Source organism: Trachypithecus francoisi, unplaced genomic scaffold (assembly GCF_009764315.1).
Source record: "Trachypithecus francoisi isolate TF-2019V2 unplaced genomic scaffold, Tfra_2.0 Lachesis_group8, whole genome shotgun sequence".
NCBI classification, from domain to species: Eukaryota; Metazoa; Chordata; class Mammalia; order Primates; family Cercopithecidae; genus Trachypithecus; species Trachypithecus francoisi.
In genome coordinates, this window is record NW_022681473.1 from 1,316,719 (window position 1) to 1,337,882 (window position 21,164).

The 21,164-nt window shown below is 55.3% G+C and overlaps 1 protein-coding gene across 1 annotated transcript in view; it reads right to left on the bottom strand.

Annotated features, from left to right (window-relative positions):
- The window catches only part of MOB2 (MOB kinase activator 2), a 68,763-nt gene extending 60,362 nt beyond the window's left edge, over positions 1-8,401 (bottom strand). The window contains exon 1 of the mRNA XM_033206464.1: positions 8,284-8,401. Within this exon, the coding sequence (XP_033062355.1) occupies positions 8,284-8,300 (17 nt within the window). The 5' untranslated portion in view covers positions 8,301-8,401. The remainder of the gene's footprint in view (positions 1-8,283) is intronic.
- Between the last annotated feature and the right edge of the window lie 12,763 nt (positions 8,402-21,164).

Consider the following 21,164-nt stretch of genomic DNA (forward strand, 5'->3'; position numbering starts at 1 on the left):
CCCACACTCTTGTGTTTCATGGCACCGCTGCTATGACAAACGGTCCTGTCACATGTGGCACAAAGAACACGGCACGCAGCAGAAGGGCAGACATGCTGGGAGGAGGAACCCAGAGCAGCCTCCCATGTAGAGGGCCGGACGCAGACTGTGGGGAGAGGCCAGGGCTGTGCATGACAAACTCAACACAGACAAGCCATGCTCACACCAGCAGCTTTCAACCCACGCCCAAGCTAATTTTATGCTCCCTGGGCTCACGCCCAGGCCTGGCCCCAGGCTCAGGCATCCGGCTCCTCAGGGCCACCTGGCACCATCAGGCCTTTCCATGGGCTGAGGACAAATCCCAGCAAAGCAGGAGTTCGGAGCTTCCGCAGACGGTGCAGGCTAAACCCTGAGACAACAGCCCCATGTGGGCTCCTGAGACTCTGCTGCTGTGGGGATAGGGTCTGCCAGCCCACGGCCTGCATAGCCACCTCTGGAGGGGAAGAGGCATTGCTGAAAGGGTGCTTGGAAGAAAAGTCCCCCAGCCCTGCAAAGGTCACAGGCAAAAGAGAAACAGCATGGTGCTTCTGTGCTTTCCAACCCTCCAGCTCGCCTGCTTTCTGCAGGGAAAAGCTGAATACCTTTGTGGGAGCTCTTCTTTGCCTCCCTGCCTGCCACAGCAAAATGCTCGATGACACAGACCAAAACCACCACCAGACAGGGCAAAAAACAGGAGCTGTGGCACTTAGCTCCCTCACGTTAGCTCCCTCACGTTAGCCCCGGGCCATCTGCAAACAACTGCAGGGATGAATGAACAGACATTCCAGCCGAGGGAGCTTCAAAGAGAAGGGAACCAGGGACAGCAATGCGAGTGTGGCCACAGTCCACAGGCCAAGCAATGCCACAGATCACACGTGGCCCGGAAGCCCTGCCCACCATCTCCTTCTTTTCCCTTTAAGTTTCCACATTTTATGTTTTTACCAATTGTTTCTACTTCCGCTGAACACCAATAGGTGTGCCCCAGCCAGGAGAAATCCTGTGCAGAGAAAAAACAAACACGCTGAAGGCAAAGAATGGGAGGCCCTTCTGGCCAAGACAGACGGGAACAGCACACGCCCTTCCCTTCCAGACAGGTCTAGCACTGGCAGGAGGCTACACACACACAAATCACCACGGAGAAAAAAAGGCCACGGCCCTGCGGCTCCCAACCAGCACTCAGTGGCCCTAACAAAAGTTGCAGTGGGCCCTGAAGTTTCTAACCCACACCACTGTGTGGACAAAGGAAACACTGGGGTGACAGCGGCATAGCATGGGGGTCCTCCCTCACAGTGGCCTCAACGCCCCTCTTACCATACCGGATGACCACAGCAGAGACCACGGCTTCCTCCGGAGAGGGGGTCTGCTGGTGCACCACACCCGTTCCATCTGACAGCAGCACTGGGCAGGCAGACCCTAGCGTGGCTGGCTTTCCCAGGGCTGGGAAGAGGCCTTCACACATCAGGACACAAGAGTGGCACCTGGTGGTGGCAACACTAAAGCAAAGACCAGAGGTGGGGGCTGCACTGTCTCAGATACACTCACGATGAGAAACGCAGTCCTGCTGTTTACCAGCCCCGGACCTGCGGACGCCGCCTGCAGCTCCCCTGGGGGGCTCACCCCCAGCTTCAAGGACACGTGTGCAAGGGTTCCTAGGGAGTTTATGGGGAGGCTCCTTCTAAAAAGGGCTCCATGTATCCACGACCACTGCTTTTTTTTTTTTACTCTGTCACCCAGGCTGGAGGCAGTGGCGCGATCTCCGCTCACTGCACCCTCCACGTCCCAGGTTCAAGTGATTTTCCTGCCTCAGCCTTCCGAGCAGCTGGGATTACAGGCAGGCGCCACCAGGCCCGGCTAATTTTTTTGTATTTTTAGTAGAGATGGGGTTTCACTGTGTTAGCCAGGATGGTCTCCATCTCCTGACCTCGTGATCTGCCCGCCCCGGCCTCCCAAAGCGCTGGGACTACAGGCGTGAGCCACTGTGCCTGGCCGACCACTGCTCTTTTTAAGGGGAATTTGGAAACAGGAGGGGGTGATGGAGAACTTTTTTTTGAACAAGAGGACTCTGAATGCAACACCACCCTAGGTAAACACCTCTGAAGCCCAGGCCTAAGCTTAGCCCCCCGGTGGAGCCCGGACGGAAAGAGGCTATTCCTGAAACCAGACCTGCCAGGGCTGCCTGCTGGAGATACAGAGGCCCTGGGCCATGGCTTCTCTGCTCATGCCTCTGCATGTGCTGCTGCCTCTTCCTGGGCCACCTCCTTCCTCCTTTCCTCTTGGAAAAGCCCTTCATACCTGCTCTCACCGAGCCCCCTGCTTTCGGCTGCACTCACCCACTCAATTCTCCTGCTGCCCGTGGCCCTTCTCTACCAGCCTGAGAGCTCTAGGAAAGCGGGAATGGCTGTGTCTCCATCTCTGGACCTTCACCCCATCACAGAGCCTGGTACACCACAGCCCATGAACTCAGGAACCTGGGGCCCCCGGCTAAGAGGCCCAGCTCACTGTCCTAAAAGTCACGGTCACAAACCGTGGATCAGTGGTGGAAGAAGAGTGGCAGATGCACATCTCCACAGGACGGAATCGCACTTGGTGATGAAGAGGACGGAGCTGCAGACACATGCAACGCCACAGACAGACGTTCGCAACACTGCGCCGCATGGGCCAGGCACACAGCCCGTGTACTGGGATTCCATTCACACGAGTCAGTTCATCCACACAGATGGCAGGAGACTGGTGGCCGCCTCGGGGCTGAAGGTGGGGATGCGGAGCAGTGCCAATGGACATGAGGCTTCTCTGGGGCACGATGGCAAAGTTCGCAAATTAAACTGTGGTGATGATTACTCGGCCCTGTAATTTTACTAAAAACTATTTAATTGTAAACTTAAGTTAACTTTATGGTATGTAAATTGTACCTCAATGAGGCTGCTAAAAGAACTCTAGAGATTCAAGCAAGTTCAGCCTGGGTGTCCTCATCATCAGAATCCATTGTCAACCCACCAGTAACGCAGAGACACACACTCACGAGATTTTATCTGTCAGAGAGGAGGACACCTGAAGGCAGCTGGGAGCGCCAAGTTAGTAAGCACAAGCTAGCGGCCCCAAAGAGGCCCTCCCTGCTCACCTGCAGTCTGTCTTCAATCAGAGCTGAGTTAGGAAGCACAGGCCAGCGGCCTCAGAGAGGCCCTCTCCACTCACCTGCAGTCTGTCTTCAATCAGCAGCACTGTGGTGCCACAGCCCCGGCCCGCTAACCCACAGCTCACCTGCTGCTTGGAGGGTGACCAGGACACTGGTGTCAAGGCATCATGCAGCCTCAGAAGGAGCAAGGAAAGCCCCAAGGAAGCATGCCGGAGATGTGTGCCCCTGCCCTGGCTGTGGCCAGCTGGTGAAGCTGCTGTAGGAGAGGGGCCTTTCCCCGCAAACGCCACCACACTGGGCCCTGTGCGGGGCCAGCGGGAGGGCAGTTACATTCCCATCAGCCGGGAGGGGAGGGAGTGTGCTTCCTCTCATGTATTCCCGGGTGCACAGCTGCTCCTGGGCTGTGCGTTCTGGTGGGTAACACTGACTGCACACACACCTTTTCACAAATGCCTGTTGTCAGTTAAAGACAAGACAAAAGTTTCTCCTAAACTCCAAACACTATGTGGTAGAGTTCCTCCCTCCGCTAGCCTCCACGGAAACCACTGCAGCTCAAGCTTCTCCTCTCCACCTGCCTACAACTCAGTGGCGAGGGATGACATCCTGTCACTGGCTGCCCAGAATGGAACAGAGCTTGTCTACAAAACGTGGAAACTTTTTTCAAGTTACGAATTACTCTTCATAAAAGGAAGAAAGAGAGAGAGAAAAAAAGTTTACCTTTACAGCTACTTCACCAGCAAACTCAAAGCAATGCCCAGCAAAGGAACCCTATGAGAAACAGACAGTGGAGAGCCACGCCTGCACACCTCCAGAAAAACCCCAGCCACACTCATCATCACCAGTCCTGACGTGCTGGGCTCTGTTCCGGTTTCCCAAGCAGGTTTCCCTGCAGGGCCCCCCTTCCTCAGGAGCGCTGATGATAAGGCTACTAGAATGCTCAGCAGGCCAGGCTCTTAGCTCTTCTCCCAGTGACAAGGAAGACGTGGCTTTTCACTTGCACATCTACAGAACACTCTTCCGGTTCTAACGATGATCAGAAGAGAACACAGCAGGCAAAGGCACTGTTTGCTGCTACCGTCGAGTCCACACTTTGTCATCTGAGATGAACTAATTCAAAGAAATCCTTTCTTTAAAAAAAAACTTTTGGCCGGGCGCGGTGGCTCAAGCCTGTAATCCCAGCACTTTGGGAGGCCGAGACGGGCGGATCACAAGGTCAGGAGATCGAGACCATCCTGGCTAACACGGTGAAACCCCGTCTCTACTAAAAATACAAAAAACTAGCCGGGCGAGGTGGCGGCGCCTGTAGTCCAGCTACTCGGGAGGCTGAGGCAGGAGAATGGCGTGAACCCGGGAGGCGGAGCTTGCAGTGAGCTGAGATCTGGCCACTGCACTCCAGCCTGGGTGACAGAGCGAGACTCCGTCTCAAAAAAAAAAAAAAAAAAAAAACTAGCCGGGCAACGTGGCAGGCGCCTGTAGTCCCAGCTACTCGGGAGGCTGAGGCAGGAGAATGGCGTAAACCCGGATGCGGAGCTTGCAGTGAGCTGAGATCCGGCCACTGCACTCCAGCCTGGGCGACAGAGCGAGACTCCGTCTCAAAAAAAAAAAAAAAAAAAAAACTTTTAAGACAGCAGAGACCTGTATTCCAAACTAACTACTTGACTGACAATGAATGCTCTGAATTAATTAAAAATATCAACAAATAGCCAAAAATAACAATTTCCCCAATCCCAGACTGACACCTAGTTGAAGGATTAATGGCCAACGAGAGCCCTGGCAATGACCACACAAAAGCTGCTCAGACAGAAGCAAGCTCCTCCACTCACTGCTGAGCCCTCTCCAGTGGCAGAGCCCAATTAAGCAAGCGAATGAGAGAGACCTGTGGGTCTCTGCGGCTCGCTCACTCTTCAGCTTTTACAACTTATTTTTATAGTAGATGCTCAATAAACATGTGAAATGAGCAGAGAGACAGAGTAGTCCCTGGGCCCTCTCTGCTCTGCATCCTTGGATACCAGCTTAAAAATAGGCTCTGGAGGAAAAGCAGTACTTGACCACTGAACTGTACCACCTAAAACAGGAAGCACAGCCAGGCGCGGTGGCTCACGCCTGTAATCCTACACTTTGGGAGGCCAAGGCAGGCGGATCACCTGAGGTCAGGAGTTCAAGACCAGCCTAGCCAACAGGTGAAACCCCCATCTCTGCTAAAATACAAAAAAATTAGCCGGGCGTGGTGGCAGGTGCCTGTAATCCCAGCAACTCGGGAGGCTGAGATGGGAGAATCGCTTGAACCCAGGAAACAGTGGTTGCAGTGAACCAGCCGAGATTGTGCCACTGCACTCCAGCCTGGGCAGTTGAGCGAGACTCTGTCTCAAAAAAAAAAAAAAAAAACAGCAGCACATATTTAAGGAATTGTTAAAGAATTCATGATTCACAACATCCAACAGATTTAAAACCACGTATGCAAAGATAACTGCACTCCACCCTAATCCCACTTTTAAATCTCACTGCACTCTTGGAACTGCCCACTTTTACAGCCAGGCAGCAGCAGACACCCCTTCCCTGGCCAGGGCCCTCTAAGGCAGCAGCTCCAAGGTCCTCGCCAGCCTTCCCCTGGCACCCAGACCCAGCCTAGGGCCCATGAGATGAGTATACCACCGTCCTTCCCTGGAGGACTATTTGGTTACCAAAGTCTTAACAAGGGTCACAAGAATCTATCTGTCCCCCAGGCTGGGCGTGGCGGCTCACGCCTGTAATCCCCACAGCTTAAGAGGCCAGGGCAGGTGGATCACTTGAAGTCAGGAGTTTGAGACCAGCCTGGCCAACACAGCGAAACCCCGTCTCTACTAAAAACACAAAAATCAGTTGGGCTGGTGGTGCACGCCTGTGATACCAGCTACTTGGGAGGCTGAGGCAGGAGAATCACTTGTACCCAGGAGGCGGAGATCGTGGTGAACCGAGAACGTGCCACTGTACTCTGGCCTGGGCGACAGAGTGAGACTCCATCTCAAAAAAAAAAAAAAAAAAATCAGTCCCCTGAAAGCCTAGTAGTAGTTAATTTCTGAATATTCACAATGATGACAGCAAAATCCACAAAGCAAAGACCTCAGTGAGTTTAAAAAGACTGACTGCTGGTCAGCTTCCAGGTACAAAGTACCTGCTACTTATGAATGTACACAGGCAATAATCACACATTCACAAAACGCAGTCAGCTGCCTCCTCGGGAACCCGGCTGACTGGGCTGGTTCCGCTGACACAAATCCCTGTAGGTTCAACTCACCCGCTCAAGAGTCTACTTCCCACTCCGAGGCCTGGGTGCTTTCAACGCAGTCCCTCCCAGTAAATGCAGAAAGCAAGCGCGCGCCTATGATTCGGAATAAAGAAAACACAGCTGTGTGGCCTCGATTCTCAGTGTCCGTGGGTTTCAGAGGCCTTGCACGAAACACCTCTCCACACTAACAGTAGCCAACATTCACCACATGCCAAGCGCTATGCTAAGCCTTCACCTTGGTCTCTCCCTCCATAACCATGCACTGCAAGTCGTACAGTGTCCGCCTTACGGGTGATTTTTTAAAAGCAGGTGATTTAAACAAAGAGGTGAAGTGACCACTTACACAGCTAATAAGCAGCAGGGCTGGAACAGCAGTGCTGCCTCCTCAAGAAGTCATGAGCCGGCGGGGCCCAGTGGCTCACACCTGTAATCCCAGCACTTTGGGAGGCTGAGGCGGGCGGATCACGAGGTCAGGAGTTCAAGACCAACATGGCCAAGATGATGAAACCCGCTCTCTACTAAAAATACAAAAATAAGGTGGGCATGGTGGCAGCAGCCTGAAATCCCAGCTACTCGGGAGGCTGAGGCAGGGAACTGCTGGAACCCAGGAGGCGGAGATCGCGCCACTGCACTCCAGCCTGGGCAACAGAGTGAGACTCTGCCTTTAAAAAAAAAAAAAAAAGCCATGAGCCCTCCCACCCCATGGCTGGTCCCCTGAGCCACCAGCACAGCTGCCCTGACCCCGGCACTCTGGCTCCAGGCTGATCCCCGCTGCACTGGGCACTTCTGCGGTCTCTCGATTCATCCCATGCTGCTTGTCTTCCCTGGTCTCACTGTCACTAGAGTCCACGCAATGCGATGCCAAGAACGGTTCTAATTCCTCTCCTTGGTTATCCTGACAACACCCCGCACCGACCCCGCGCCCCCACGCCGCCCTTCGACTCCCAAGGGCCTGAGAGACACTGAGGCGAAATGCCCATCACGCCTTTCATCTCACTTTCCGAACTTCGGTGTCTACACAAGCCCTTCCACCGGCCAAAACCAAGAGCAACGGCTCCCCACTCCCACCCCAGGCCCCTGGAATGAGGACGCCGACTCCGGGCAGGCACCAGAGGGGTAGCTACAGGGACAGGCAGAGATGCGCAAGGACCACGCTGTCGGGTGACAATGCCGGTCCTTATTGTCCTTACAAAGCAAAAAAGTTTTTTTTTTTTAAAAAAAAAACCACTTTAGCCAGAATAATTGCTGCGGGCAAAGCGGCGACTCTTTAGCTGCTGTACCGCTCCTCCGGTTTCCAGCAAGCTAAACACAGAAGCGGATGGGAGGGGAAGGCGGCCGCGGCTCCCCAGCCAAGAGCGAGCAGTTTCTCCGGCTTCCTTCCTACTCCACCCTCCTGCCCCGGCCGCCCGTGGACCGCAGCAAGATCTGCGCCTCGCCGGGACCCTCCGCGGTCCGCAGCCCGCAACAGCCAGTCCTGCTCCCCTCCCCGGCCACGGCCCCGCGGGGACCTCAGGAAACTGGGGTCTTTCACTTTTTTTTCCTTTTTCTTAAGGAACTTGTCTCTACCGGTGTTCAAGTTACTTGGTCCAGAAGCGAGCCCCGCGCAAGGAGCGGAGCGGGCAGCCCAACCTGCGAGGCCCCGGCTCACCGACAGCCGGGCGCCCGGGGCGGCCGGGCCAGGCCCCTGACGGGACCAGAACCGGGCTGTCCCCGAGACGCCCGCGCCGGCCCGGCCCGCCCAGGACAGGCGCGTCCGCTCCGCCCGGGCCCGATGCCCTTGAGCGGCGGTGCCCGCACCGAGCCCCGCAACCCACCCGCGCCCCGGCCGCCCCGCCCGGCGCCCGCCCGAGCCCGGCCGCAGACTCACCCCATGAGCCAGTCCATGGCTGCGCGGGGCCGCCGCGCCCGCCGCCCGACGCGATCGGCCTCAGCCCCGGCGTCCGGAAGTAAACACTCGCCCGCCCGCTCGCTCCCACACGCGCCGCCCGCCGCCGCCGGAAGTGACGCGCCCGCGCGCCGCCTGCTGGGACGCGTAGTCCCGGCCTCGCACCCTGCGCTTCCTACCCCGCGTGTGTTCCTGGCTTCATGGGCAGTCCCCGCGCACCTGGACTGTCTCCCCACTCCCCGGCTGTGCTCTCCCCCCTGGGCTCTCTCCGCGCTACCCCCCACGCCCTGGACGGTTACCTCCCGCCTTTGGCGCTCCCCTTGCTACAGCACTGTCCCTCGCACCCTGGCTGTCCCCTTCCTCCGCGGCCGTCCCCCTGCTCCTCCGGCTGTCCTCTCCCACCTTTGGCCCGCTCCTCGCTCCCTGCGCTGTCCCCGTTCGGTGGGCTGTGTATCACCTCGCTCTTGGCTGTCCCTCCCCCATCCCTGACTCTCCCTTTGAGCCCCTGGGTGTCCCCATGTCCCCTGGGCATCTGACCTCCTGGCCACTCCGTCCCGGGCTCGGCCCACAGCAGTTACTCAGTGACCGCCTGTCAAAGGGCCGGATTCCCCATTCTTCCCCCGGGGAAGATGCTCGGAGGAGCTCAGAACCAGGACAGGGAGAACGCAGAACTTGGGGGAGAGCGGAGAGGGACTGCTTCCCCCGGCTGGATACCGGGCGGCCGGCGGGGCGGACCGTGGAGGGGGTGAAGTCGGCTGACCTGATGGGGTCACTTGTCTGAAACCCAGTGGCTGTGTCACTCCACCACGCTCGTCAGACAAGTGACTGCATCAGGAAAGCTGACCTCGCCCCCTCCAGGGTCAGCCCCGCCTGCCGCCCTGTTTTCAGCCGGGGGAAGCGCCCCCTCCCCGCTCTCCCCAGGTCCCCTCCTGCCACCTGGCCTCTCTTCAGGCTTGAGAATGCTTAGGTATCAGGCAGGGCTCCCAGTTGCCATCAAGAGAAAGGCTTAAGGTGAAAAGGATTCATAACAGATCCTGGGTAGCTCACGGCATTGCCCAGAAAGCTCGAGAACTTCTAAGACCATGCATCTGGGAACACCTCCAGTCACAGTGGCCTCCATTCTTAGTCCCTTCTCTCCGGCTTCGCCCCACAGTTGAGACCAGCAAGTGAAACCTTTCAATCCCAGACCCCCACTGCTGCAGGAGGCTGCGTGAGGTGGTTATGGCCAGTGGAGTCAGAACAGAAGTCAGCCAGGGAGGCTTCCCGTCCGAGTCAGAGGACGAAGCCTCCACAGGGAGGCGGTTTGACTTCTGCTTCTGTACAGGCAGGAGGGCGGGAACCAGGTAATGAGACTGCCTTGGTGGGAGGCATTGACAGAAAACAAGGACCGAGAAGACAGGAAGAGCTTGGGACTTAGACGACTCCAAAAAGCAGCTGCACCAGCCATGGGCTGCCTTCTCCGGAGCTCTCCATATGCGGGAAATGCAGACCCGCCCTGGAATTTCTGCTGGTCACAGCCGAGCCTCTTCCTGCCTGATGTGTGAGCACAGAGCTGGGACAGTAAAGGCGTCACCGCTGCAACCACAGGGCGCCAGCGTCCGGGATCCCTGAGTACTGGTGCTGGAGATGCCGCCGCCTCCAGCCAAGCGCTGCTGCTGCTGCTGCTGCTAGCATGGGCCATGCATGCCGCTTCCTGTTCCAAGTTGGGCAGGTGCTGCTGACAGGGAAACTGAGGGAGTCTGTTTGCACCGCCGCTGGCAGCTTCTCCAATGCAAGGCAGACCCAGCCTCCTAAGGAGGGATTTCTCCAGGAAATTAATACGCTTAGACGGTGAAGAATGAAACGACCCACAACAGTCCCTCTATTTTGCTGCTTTGTACAAACACCGTTCTGCCCACACCTCCCCTTACCGCCCTCATAGTGCAGCCGAACCTTGTAGAGGTGAACCCCCACTTCCTCCAGGGCCTAGCCCACAGCTTATCAACAACAGCCAGGAGTCTGGGAGGCGTCCACTCCTGCTGCGTGGCTTTCCTGGTTGTAAAGCTCGTGGGTGAACATTGCAAACTTAACCAGCAAAAACCACCGGAGATAAAGTAGTGAGGAAAGACAAAGGAAAGAGGAGGAACACGCATTTAACACAGGGCATCTCAGGAAGTAAGAAAAGACAGACACATGCCACCAAGGTCTGACTGTTGAGTCATAGGTTGAATCAGAGGTTGCAGCGGGAGGAGACCGTGCCATTGCACTCTAGCCTGGGCAACAAGAGCCAGACTCCGTCTCAAAAAAAAAAAAAGGGGGGGGGGACAAGTAACAGAACTGCTTGTACTGCAACCCCAGCTAAACCTTGTTCTCAATCTGGGGCACATTGAAAGCTTTTGTGGACTCTTGGGTCTCTTGCTAATTAGTTAAGAACAGCACATTCCGTAAGCACTGGTCAGAGAGGACAGGTTACCTTACTTGTGTGGCCAAGGTTGATGACTTCCTTCTCCTTGCTCCGTGCTCACTTTGCTTCAACGAACCGCTCGCTCAGCTGGCTGCATCTCTACCTCGCAGAGTGACCCAACCCATCGTTTCTGATGACGAGGAACCCTTGGTGGCCCTGCCTGCTCCTAGGTGCTGACCTCTTCCAGTAACGGCTCCCCTGAACGTGGTTGTCCTAGGGAGTGCTTCTGGCAGCCCCTCCCCAGGTTCCATCCACATTCCTTCCAGCCCCACTGAGTGCCAGCAATCCTGGTGACAGCCTGCCTGACTTGGACAGGTTGTTTAATGTCCCTGTGCCTCAGCTTCCTTTTTAGTGGAATGGGAATGATATTAGCAAACTTGTCCTAAGAAATCCATCATTAGGCCCCTGGTGCAGGCAGAGGTGAGGAGCCATGGGGGAGTGGGTGGGCATGCTGGGTGCGTGGCCCTGGCTTAGGCAGCTCTCCTGCCTCAGCCCACCCCTCCTCCCCTGAGGATGGTGTGCTGCCCAGTGCAACCCACGCATGTTTTCATGTGTCCCACCCAGATCACATGTTGAGTGCTATCCCGTGATGTTACATATCGTCTGATCTGGAGCCCAGTGGCAAGCCGGAACATGCATCTCTAAGAACCATGTTTATTTCTTAAGAGGATAGGGCTTTGCTCCAAAGCCCTGGGGCCCTCCTAGCTCATCTTCCTGGTAGAGCTTGCCACCATCTCCACGCAGCAGCACATGGGGCACCACTGGATCTGTTGAATCAGAAGTGACAAGTGGCCAGGCGTGGTGGCTCACATCTGTCATCCCAGCACATTGGGAGGCTGAGGTAGGTGGATCCCTTGAGGTCAGGAGTTCATGACCAGCCTGGCCAACATGGTGAAACCCTGTCTCTACTAAAAATACAAAAATTAGCCAGGCGTAGTGGTGTGTGCCTGTAATTCCAGCTATTCAGGAGGCTGACGCAGGAAAATCGTTTGAACCCAGGAGGCAGAGGCTACAGTGAGCTGAGATCACACCACTGCACTCTATCCTGGGTGACAGAGGGAGGCTCCATCTCAAAAAAAAAAAAAAAGGAAAAAGAAAAGAAAAGAAAAAGGCTGGGTGCGGTGGCTCACACCTGTAATCCCAGCACTTTGGGAGGCCAAGGTGGGCAGATTACCTGAGCTCAGGAGTTTGTGACCAGCCTGACTAACATGGTAAAATTCTGTCTCTACTAAAAACACAAAAATTAGCCAGTCATGGTGGCAGGCACCTGTAATCCCAGCTACTTGGGAGGCTGAGGCAGGAGAATCGCTTGAACCCAGGAGAGGTTGAGATTGCAGTGAGCCAAGACCATGCCATTGCACTCTAGCCTGGGCAACAAGAATAAGACTTAAAAAAAAAAAGGTGGAAAGGGACAGAACCGGTTGTACTGCAGCCCTAGCTAAACCTTGTTCTCAATCTGGGGCACATTTAAAGCTTTTGTGCACTCTTGGGTCTCTTGGTAATTAATTAAGAACAGCACATTCCGTAAGCACTGGTCAGAGAGGGTAGGTTAGTTGCCCCACTGTCTACTTCCATTTCCTCCTGTTTCTCTTTGCTTCTCCCCCTCTTCCTCCTCCTCTTGTCCCTTAGTAATTAAATGCTGATCAATATGACGACAGGAAAAACTCTTTTACCCAGCTTCCCAGGTAGGCAAGGTGGCCAACGAGATGTAAAATGAAGTTATTGCCTAGCTTCCAGGAAATCCTTTCTGTCCTTCCTGTCTACCCCAACCCTGGCCCAGTCTCCTGCTTCCTGACCAGAATAGAAAAACAAATGATGGCTGGAGCTCTCGCAGTCACCTTGGAGCGTGAGGAAGTGATGATGGCAGAGCAGAAAGGCAGAAAGAACCTGAGTTTCTGCTGAAACTCAGAACCCTCCACGATAGTCCTGATTTTCTTACCAAGGTGCTTACATTTTTTGAAAAAAAAAAAATTGATTAAATCATCATTCTCCCGACAGTTGTCTAAATGACACACCAGTGTGTCATGGTGCTGGAGGTGCAATAGCCCATCCTTTACTTTGAAAAGGTTTTCATATTCTCAGACCATTAGATACTCAAAATGTTGCCAAGCCCCTAAATGTTCATGGGATATATCTCTTGGTAAGCACATGTATTTTTTTTTCTCTTTTTCTTTTTTTTTCTTTTTTTTGAGACGGAGTCTCGCTCTGTTGCCAGGCTGGAGTGCAGTGGCGCAATCTCGGCTCACTGCAGCCTCCGCCTCCTGGGTTTGAGGGATTCTCCTGCCTCAGCCTCCCGAGTAGCTGGGATTACAGGCGTGCGCCACCACGCCTGGCTAATTTTTGTGTTTTTAGTAGAGACAGAGTTTCACCATGTTGGTCAGGCTGGTCTCAAACTCCTGACCTTGTGATCCGCCCACCTCGGCCTCCCAAAGTGCTGGGATTACAGGCGTGAGCCTCTGCGCCCAGCCACGCGTGTATTATTTAGCATCTAGAGTATCCAGGTCCTTGGCTCTGGGGCGTGTGAACGTGGCATCATTCATATGATATGATATTCTGAGAGACATTCAAAATCTGTGTGGACTAGGCCAGGTGTGGTGGCTCACGCCTGTGATCCCAGCACTTTGGGAGGCCGAGGTGGGCAGATCACGAGGTCAGGAGTTTGAGACCAGCTTGACCAACATGGTAAAGCCCCATCTCTACTAAAAATACAAAACAAAACAAAACTAGGCTGGGCGTGGTTGCACACACCTGTGATCCCAGCACTTTGGGAGGCCAAGGCGGGTGGATCACTTACGGTCAGGAGTTGGAGACCAGCCTGGGCAACATGGTGAAGCCCTATCTCTACTACAAATACAAAAAACATTAGCTGGGCATGGTGGTGTGCACCTGTAATCCCAGCTACTCCCGAGGCTGAGGCAGGAGAATCGCTTGAATCCGGGAGTCAGAGATTGCAGTGAGCCGAGATCGCTCCATTGCACTCCAGCCTGGTGACAAGAGTGAAACTCTGTCTCAAAAAAAAAAAAAAAAATCTGTGTGGATGAAATTGTAGCAGAGCGAATTCGAGTTTGTAGGACCCTGAGGCCTAAGGAGGGAGGTATACTGCCAATCTCTCCAAATAGAGACTCCCTGCTTCTGATGTTCTCTGTTTATTGGAATTGAGGTGGGTGTGACTGCCTGATCAATAGATGAATCATAATTGTTGATTGGCTTCAATAAGGACAACACATCTGGAAGAACAGCTGCAGTTGGAATAATTACATCTTTCAGTCCATTGTCAATTACCAACACCCTCTGCCTTCCGCACAGAAAAGATGTGGGAGTGAGACTGGCATCCTAGAGGGCCCCTTCTCTGCAACTTTGGGGTCTGGGAGGGTGGCACCCATTTCTGGGTATCTCTGGAGATGAAGGTTTGCTTTTGGTTGAAGGTCTTAGCAGGAAAGTAAAACTGTAGGGTTTCCCACTCAGACCTCTCCACCTTCCACTCACCCATTCATCTGACAAATAAGTAGTGAGCGCCAACTACCTATAAGAACAAGGCACTTGTAAGGCACCTGGAGAACAGTAGTAGACACCACAGACTAACACCTGCCCTTGTGGAGCTGTAGAGTGTCAGTGAAAAAAATAATAAAGCAGGCAGCACATTCCAAAATGACCAGTACCCTGGGGTAAAGAGAGCGAGGGAGAGGGTCGCCGGAGGCTCAGTGTCATGGGCTGACACGTGTCCCCTGGAAAGATAAGAGGCTGTTCTAACCCCCAGTACCAGTAAGGTCCGAAGGGGACCTCATCTGGAAATAGAGTCACTGCAGATGTCATTTTTTTGTTGTTGTTTGTTTGAGATGGAGTTTTGCTCTTACTGCCCAGGCTAGAGTGCAACGGCGGCTCACTGCAACCTCTGCCTCCCAGGTTCAGTTGATTCTCCTGCCTCAGCCTCCCCAGTAGCTGGGATTACAGGTGTCCACCACCACGCCTGGCTAATTTTTATGTCTTTAGTAGAGACGGTGTTTCACCGCATTGGCCAGGCTGGTCTCGATTACAGGCGTGAGCTACCACGCCTGACCCACAGATGTCATTTGTTAAGATGAGGTCCTGGTGGAGTAGGGGGCTTCCAATCCTATATGACTGGTGACCTTATGAAAAGGAGGAATTTAAGCCAGACATGGTGGCTCACGCCTGTAATCCCAGCACTTCGGGAGGCAGAGGCAGGCAGATCACCTGAGATCAGGAGTTCGAGACCAGCCAGGCCAAGATGGTGAAACCCCATCTCTACTAAAAACACAAAAATTAGCTGGGCATGGTGGTGGCTGTAATCCCAGCTACTTGGGAGGCTTAGGCAGGAGAATTGCTTGAACCCAAGAGGCAGAGGTTGTAGTGAGCCAGGATTGCACCACTGCACTCCAGCCTGGGAGCTGGAGAGAGACTCCATCTCAAAATAAAATAAATAAATAAATAAATAAAAGGATCGGGTAGCGGGGAGTTTGGACACAGCCTCACATAGAGAAGACAGTATGAAGAGACACAGGAGGGAGAAGGTCATCTACAACACAAACCGAGAAGGGACCCCTGGAGCAGACCCTTCCTCACAGCCCTCAGAAGAAACCAGCCCTGGTGATGCTGACAATGTCAGACTTCCGGCCTCCAGGACTGACAGACAGTTCATTTCTGCAGATTGAAGCCATCTCGTGACAGCCCCTGCCCTTTCTAATCAGGCTCTTTCCTTCTGCCCGGCTCTAGAGTGGCCCTGGGGGCTGCTGTGCCCACTGGGAGTTCCTGGCTAGAGAAGAGAGGGGCCCGATTTTCCTAATCATGCTTCTGTCTAGGCTGGGGACCCCTTGGAGACAGGACCTGTGCGGAGATCCTCAGGCAGCTGTCCTCCACTGTGGGGTGGAAAGCCGAGGCTTCCAGGATAAGGATGATCTCATGGCATGTTTCAGGGGAAAGAGCTGATTCCCCAGTCAACCGCTGACTCCAGGACGCAGGCTGAGCCCTGCGGGGTCACTCGTCATTCATGGACTCTGCTCTGACCCTGTCTGTCCTTCTCTAGGGCCCACTGGTTGCCTTTCGGGGCCAGGAGGGGAGGCAGCTGGTGCTCAGCGTCCCCTCTTTGTCCCAGGCTGCGCCACTGAGAGGCCTTGGCACGGGGTGGGCCTCGTGACACGCACATTCTCCCACACTGCAGAGCCTGGAGGACAATGGCTCCCTCTCACCTATGAGCTGGTTCTTGTGCTTGGTTCAGTCCGCAATGAGGCTGAGGGTAGCCACAGCTGCCAGCGCCTGCCTGGGCAGCCCCTCCGTCCCCAGCACCCCCATGGTTCAGCGTTCCCTTTCCCTCCTAGACCTGAACAGGGTCTGATTTGGGGACGGTGGCGCAGAAGCCGGCCCTGCCTCCCAATCCCAAGGCGCCAGCTCTTCTGAGCCTTCAACAAACGCCTCAGACGCTCTCCTGCTGATCGCACTGTACCCACTGTCCTGCTGCTGCTCCCTCACTTAATCCCCAGGCAGTGACAATCCAGGGAGCAGGCTGAGGCTCCTGGAGGGCCAGAGGCTTTTCCGAGGTCACTCAGCGAGCAGGTAGGGAGCTGGTGTTCCAGAAACATCTGCTCTCAAGCTCGCCATTTTCCCACCATGACCTGCCTCCCAAAGGGACGCTCCTTCCTGGGTCTTGAGAAAACAGTCAAGGTGGGTCACCCTTGGGAGCAGGCTGGGGAGTGTTCTTCAGGCTTCAGTTGTCTCCGCCTCCCCTCCAGAAGGCAGGACAGCCCCTGTATTTGGCTTAGCTCTCCGTGGGGGCCTGCTGCCCCTGGGGTGACCAGAATGCAGGCAGGGCATGGGGATGCTGATAATCAGTGTCTCCTGGGATTATGGCTGGGGACTTCCTACGAGCCAGGTGCAGCCGAGGGCTCCGTGTGCATGACCCAAAGCAGCTGCCAGTGCTCTCTGAGAGGGCGCCCTCTGCCTCCATTCTTCAGGTGCGGCTAAGTAACCGGGCCACGGCAGCACCACAGGGAGGCAGGCTGGGTGCTCCTGCTCATCTCTGGTGGGTACTGCTACCCATATCCAGGGCTGTCACCTACCCATTCACGCAGGACCCTCCAGGCCACTTCCTCCCCTAGGACCTGCAGGCAGCTGCAACAACCCCCATCAAAGCTCCCGCCAGCCAGGATCCACTGAGGTCCAGCAGAGGAAGGGCTGGAGCCTCTGCTCCCAGAAAGCTGCCCTGTCCTGGCCGGGCACAGTGGCTCATGCCTGTAATCCCAGCACTTTGGGAGGCTGAGGAGGGTGGATCACCTGAGGTCTGGAGTTCAAGACCAGCCTGGCCAACATGGTGAAACTCTGTCTCTACTAAAAATATAAAAATTAGCCAGATGTAGTGACGCACGCCTGTAGTCTCAGCTACTCAGGAGGCTGAGGCAGGAGAATCGCTTGAACTTGGGAGGCAGAGTTTGCAGTGAGCCGAGATTGTGTCACTGCACTCTAGCCTGGGTGACAGCAAGACTTTGTCTCCAAACTATATAGATGTGTGTGTATATATATGTATATATATGTTTATTATTTTGTACACACGTGTGTATATGTGTGTAGATATTTTATATATAATATATAATATATAATATATTTTATATATTATATGTTATGTTATATATTATGTATATTTTATATGTTTTATATATGTGTATTTTATATATATATATATATTTGAGACAGGGTGTGGCTGTGCTGCCCAGGCTAGAGTGCGATGGCACCACCGCAGCTCACTGTAGCCTCAACCTCCTGGGCGCACAAACGATCCTCCTGTGTTGGCCTCTCAAAGCCCTGGGATTACGGGCATGAGCCACTGCACCCCATCTCTGAGTATATCTTTTTGGGGCACACAATTCAACTTGTAACAGGTGCAGTTACCGGCCACATGATTCAAAGCACATAGGGGTGTGCTTTTCCTGAGGCTGAGACAGAGCTCCCTGAATCCCGAGTTTCAGCTATCCATCCTCCCTGAGTTGTTGGGCTCACCATGACTTGGTGTTCACTAAACCCTGGCTTCCCAAATGGTAGCTCAGGCCTCTCTCAGGAGGAGGTAACTCCTAAGGCAGAGCTTCCCGTTTCTCACCCGTCCCCAGCTTCGTGGACTCCACCCGTGAGAATCTTCAGAGGCCATTTTCAAAAGTTTTGCTAACCTCAGGCCTCATTTGGGCTTCACTGCTCCTTCCTTGGCTTTCCTACAGCAGAGGGGAGAAGGGGGCCTTCACCTACTGGGATGGGCCTCAAAGGTCATGGGTGGGTTTTCTCGAGCACAGAAGGGGACAGTTTCTGCTGCATGGTCGGCTCTGCTGGCTGTCAGCTGTCCAGCCTGGCACAGTAGGAAGCTAAGTTCCTCCTGCTCTAGGCCCTCACACACAGATGTCTGTAGGGTGCTGGAGGACAGGAGGTGAGTGGATGAGCATCAAGAGTGGGGCCTGTGCATCCCATCATCAGAAGGCAACCCAAGGCAGGATGGTCTCCTGCTGGCTCTCCCTGCCCAGGGCCCAGGTTCAGTGTCCCCAGATCTGCTTGTTCCTCAGAAGAAGGTGATACACAGCCATTTGTGCAGCGTTGCCAGCGTGCTCCAGCTCCTGGCTGCCTGCATGTCCCCAGCACGGACTGGAGGGAGCAGGCTCAAGGCCTTGTGCTCCCGTACACAGGACAGCTCCCTGGGTCTGGCACAGGCTGGCACTTGGGTGAAGCTGGATTTTGAATGAAGCTGTTAATGAGTCTCAAGGAGGGTGCAAAATTCACAGAGACACCCACTTCAGAGCCACGGTGATGCCCAAAGCTCCTCTCTTCACAAGCATCTGCCCTGGTCTTGGGACCCTCATTCCAGACCAGAGTTCAGACAGGGGGAGCCACGCTGGAACTCCCAGCTGGGCTGGAAGGGGCGTGGGGCCTGACAGGCCTGCAGAGGGCACTTTCTTATAGCCCAAGTCCCCAAGGGGCCTTCCTTCCCCCGTCTCTTGGGGGCCCCACTCATTGCAAAGAGGAGGATGGGACAGGAGAGTGACGGGAAGGGGCTCCTGTTTTCCATTCCCAGGAGGGGGTAGGGGTGACCTGGGGAAGGAGGTGCCCATCCCAGCAGAACCTTTCCAGTAGTTGCTGCCTGGCACAGTGGCCAGAGGTAGCAGGCTTGGGGAGGGATAGGGGACCCCAGGGAGAACCTAGATCCTGCAACTCAGGAAGGTGGTGGCAAGAGGGAGAGTTCCCCAGGCAAAACCAGGACTCGAGGTCCCAACCCCCATCGCTCTTCACCCTCATCTCCCGTGGGAATCATTCTTGAGAGGTGCCGGTGATCTGCAAATGCAGATGAGGCCTGAGGCTGGGACACAGGCCACCTGCCAGCTGGTGAGTGCAGGGTGGGCAGAGTTCTCGTCCAGACCTGGGCAGAGAGCGCTCAGGGCAGACAGGGTCCAGGCTGCCGTGGGTTGCTCTTTGAGGCCCTGACACCCAGGGTCACCTGCAGGCCATTCCTTGAAGCAAAGAGGTGACTGACCTGGGGAGTTGGGAACTTGCCCTTTTTGTCCCCAGTGACCACCTTTCCTGCCACCCCCACCCAACCAGGATCCTTCCAACCACCCTTACTGGCCAGTGGTGTCAGCCCCTAACAAACCACCCTTTCAGGCAGGACTTGCAGGTTTGCTCCCCTTGCCCTGGGGACAGAGTCTGAGATCCTTGGGAGCTGACCGTTCCCTGCCCCCTCCCCACCTCTAGGAACTACTTCATCCTGTGCACTCAGCAGAGCGCCAGGACCAGGGTGGGTGCGTGGTCTGTCTCCATCCCATGCATTCGGCAGAGCGCCCGGCCCAGGGTGGGTGTGTGGTCCATCGGGGGCTCCCGTGGCTACAGTCGTGGGCTGTCCTGCACTGTGGGGGCTTCGAACGTGCTGCTCTCATTGGGAAGGAGGAGCTCCTCTGCAAGAAATGCTTGTCACTCGAGGCCTCTCTCACATGCCGCTTCCTCCAGGCAGCCTTCCTGCTGCCCCCTTCCTCCAGGCAGCCTTCCTGCCGCCCTCTTCCTGAGTGGTGGTCACCTCTTGTACACACCTGTCCACAAACTGCTGATCTCAGAGTCATGACAAAGGGTGGTTTCCCATGCACGGGGCTCCTGGGGCCATCCCCAGCACCAGACAGAAGCAGGAACAGGAAAGTAAGTTACTGACATTCCACCCCTCCCCAATTCCCATTTTGCAGACAAGACCCGGAGGCCCCAGAGGGCCCAGTGGGTGCGGCACAGTGTGGAACTGGCCCCCACAGAGCCAGCCTGTGCGCAGGCTCCCCGTCTCCCTATGGGAAGGAGGAGGCACCAGGACTGCTCCAGCCCCCTCTCCTGGATGGAGACACTGAGGCCCATGACATAGGCGTGGTACTGGCAGGACAGCTCTGCCCTCCAGGGCACAGTGGGAGCTGTGGCTGCCCCCACAAGCCATGCAGAGCCTGGAGCTGGATTGGGGTGTGGGAGAAGTTGTCCCTGTGGGAGCTCATGCTCTGGGAGGTAGGGTGGGCAGTGCACATGGCCAAAGCGTGGCCTGGAGGCATGGAGGGTCAGGGAGCAGTGAAGGAGCAGGGCCTCGGCCTCTTGAGGATGCACCCACACAGAAACTACAGATGGAGGCCAGGAGGCTCAGCCTTCCTCCTGGCTCTGTCTCCAGCCAACTGGGGTTCACTATTGTCCCCTCCATCCACTGGGTAGGGACCCCTAGATTACAGGTCCCCAAATGTACATGTCTCATCAACAGATGCAGCAGACTCCCTAGGGAAACTTTGGAAATATAGATCCCTGAGACCTGCCCCCACAGAGGCTGGCTGTATAGGTCTGGGCAGGGCCCAGGGACCTGCATTTAAAGATCCCCCCCAGGCAATGCTGAAGGGCAGGAGGGTGGGAATCCCTGGACCAGAGAAACCCTGACAGCCTGACAGCTTTTGCTCTTCAAACCCATGAGGGCCCCCGCCGCCTGGGACTCCGGCTCTGCAGACTTACCGCTCCGGAGCCCGTTTCCAGGACTGGTTCCCTTCAGTGTGGTGAGGGCAGTCTGAAGGGCTCCCGGTGGTGGCCACAGAGTGTGCACACCTCCTTCTCCCACCAATACCTGTTATGGGTGGGGTTGAGCCTCACACATTCGTATGTCGATGTCCTGACCCCCAGTACCTCAGAATGTAACCTCATTATTTGGAACTAGGGTCACTGCAGATGAACCTAGTTCAGATGAGGCCACACTGGAGTAGGGTGGGTGGACGGCCTTGTAAGAGGCCACAGGGAGGGGCTGAGGCAGATGCTCCCTCCTGGCCCTCCGCGGAGCCCAACTGCTTACACCTGGATGTTGGACTCGTGGCTTCCAGACCTTGGAGAGACTTTTCTTTTCTTTTTATTTTCTTTCTCTCTCTCTCTCTCTCTTTCTTTC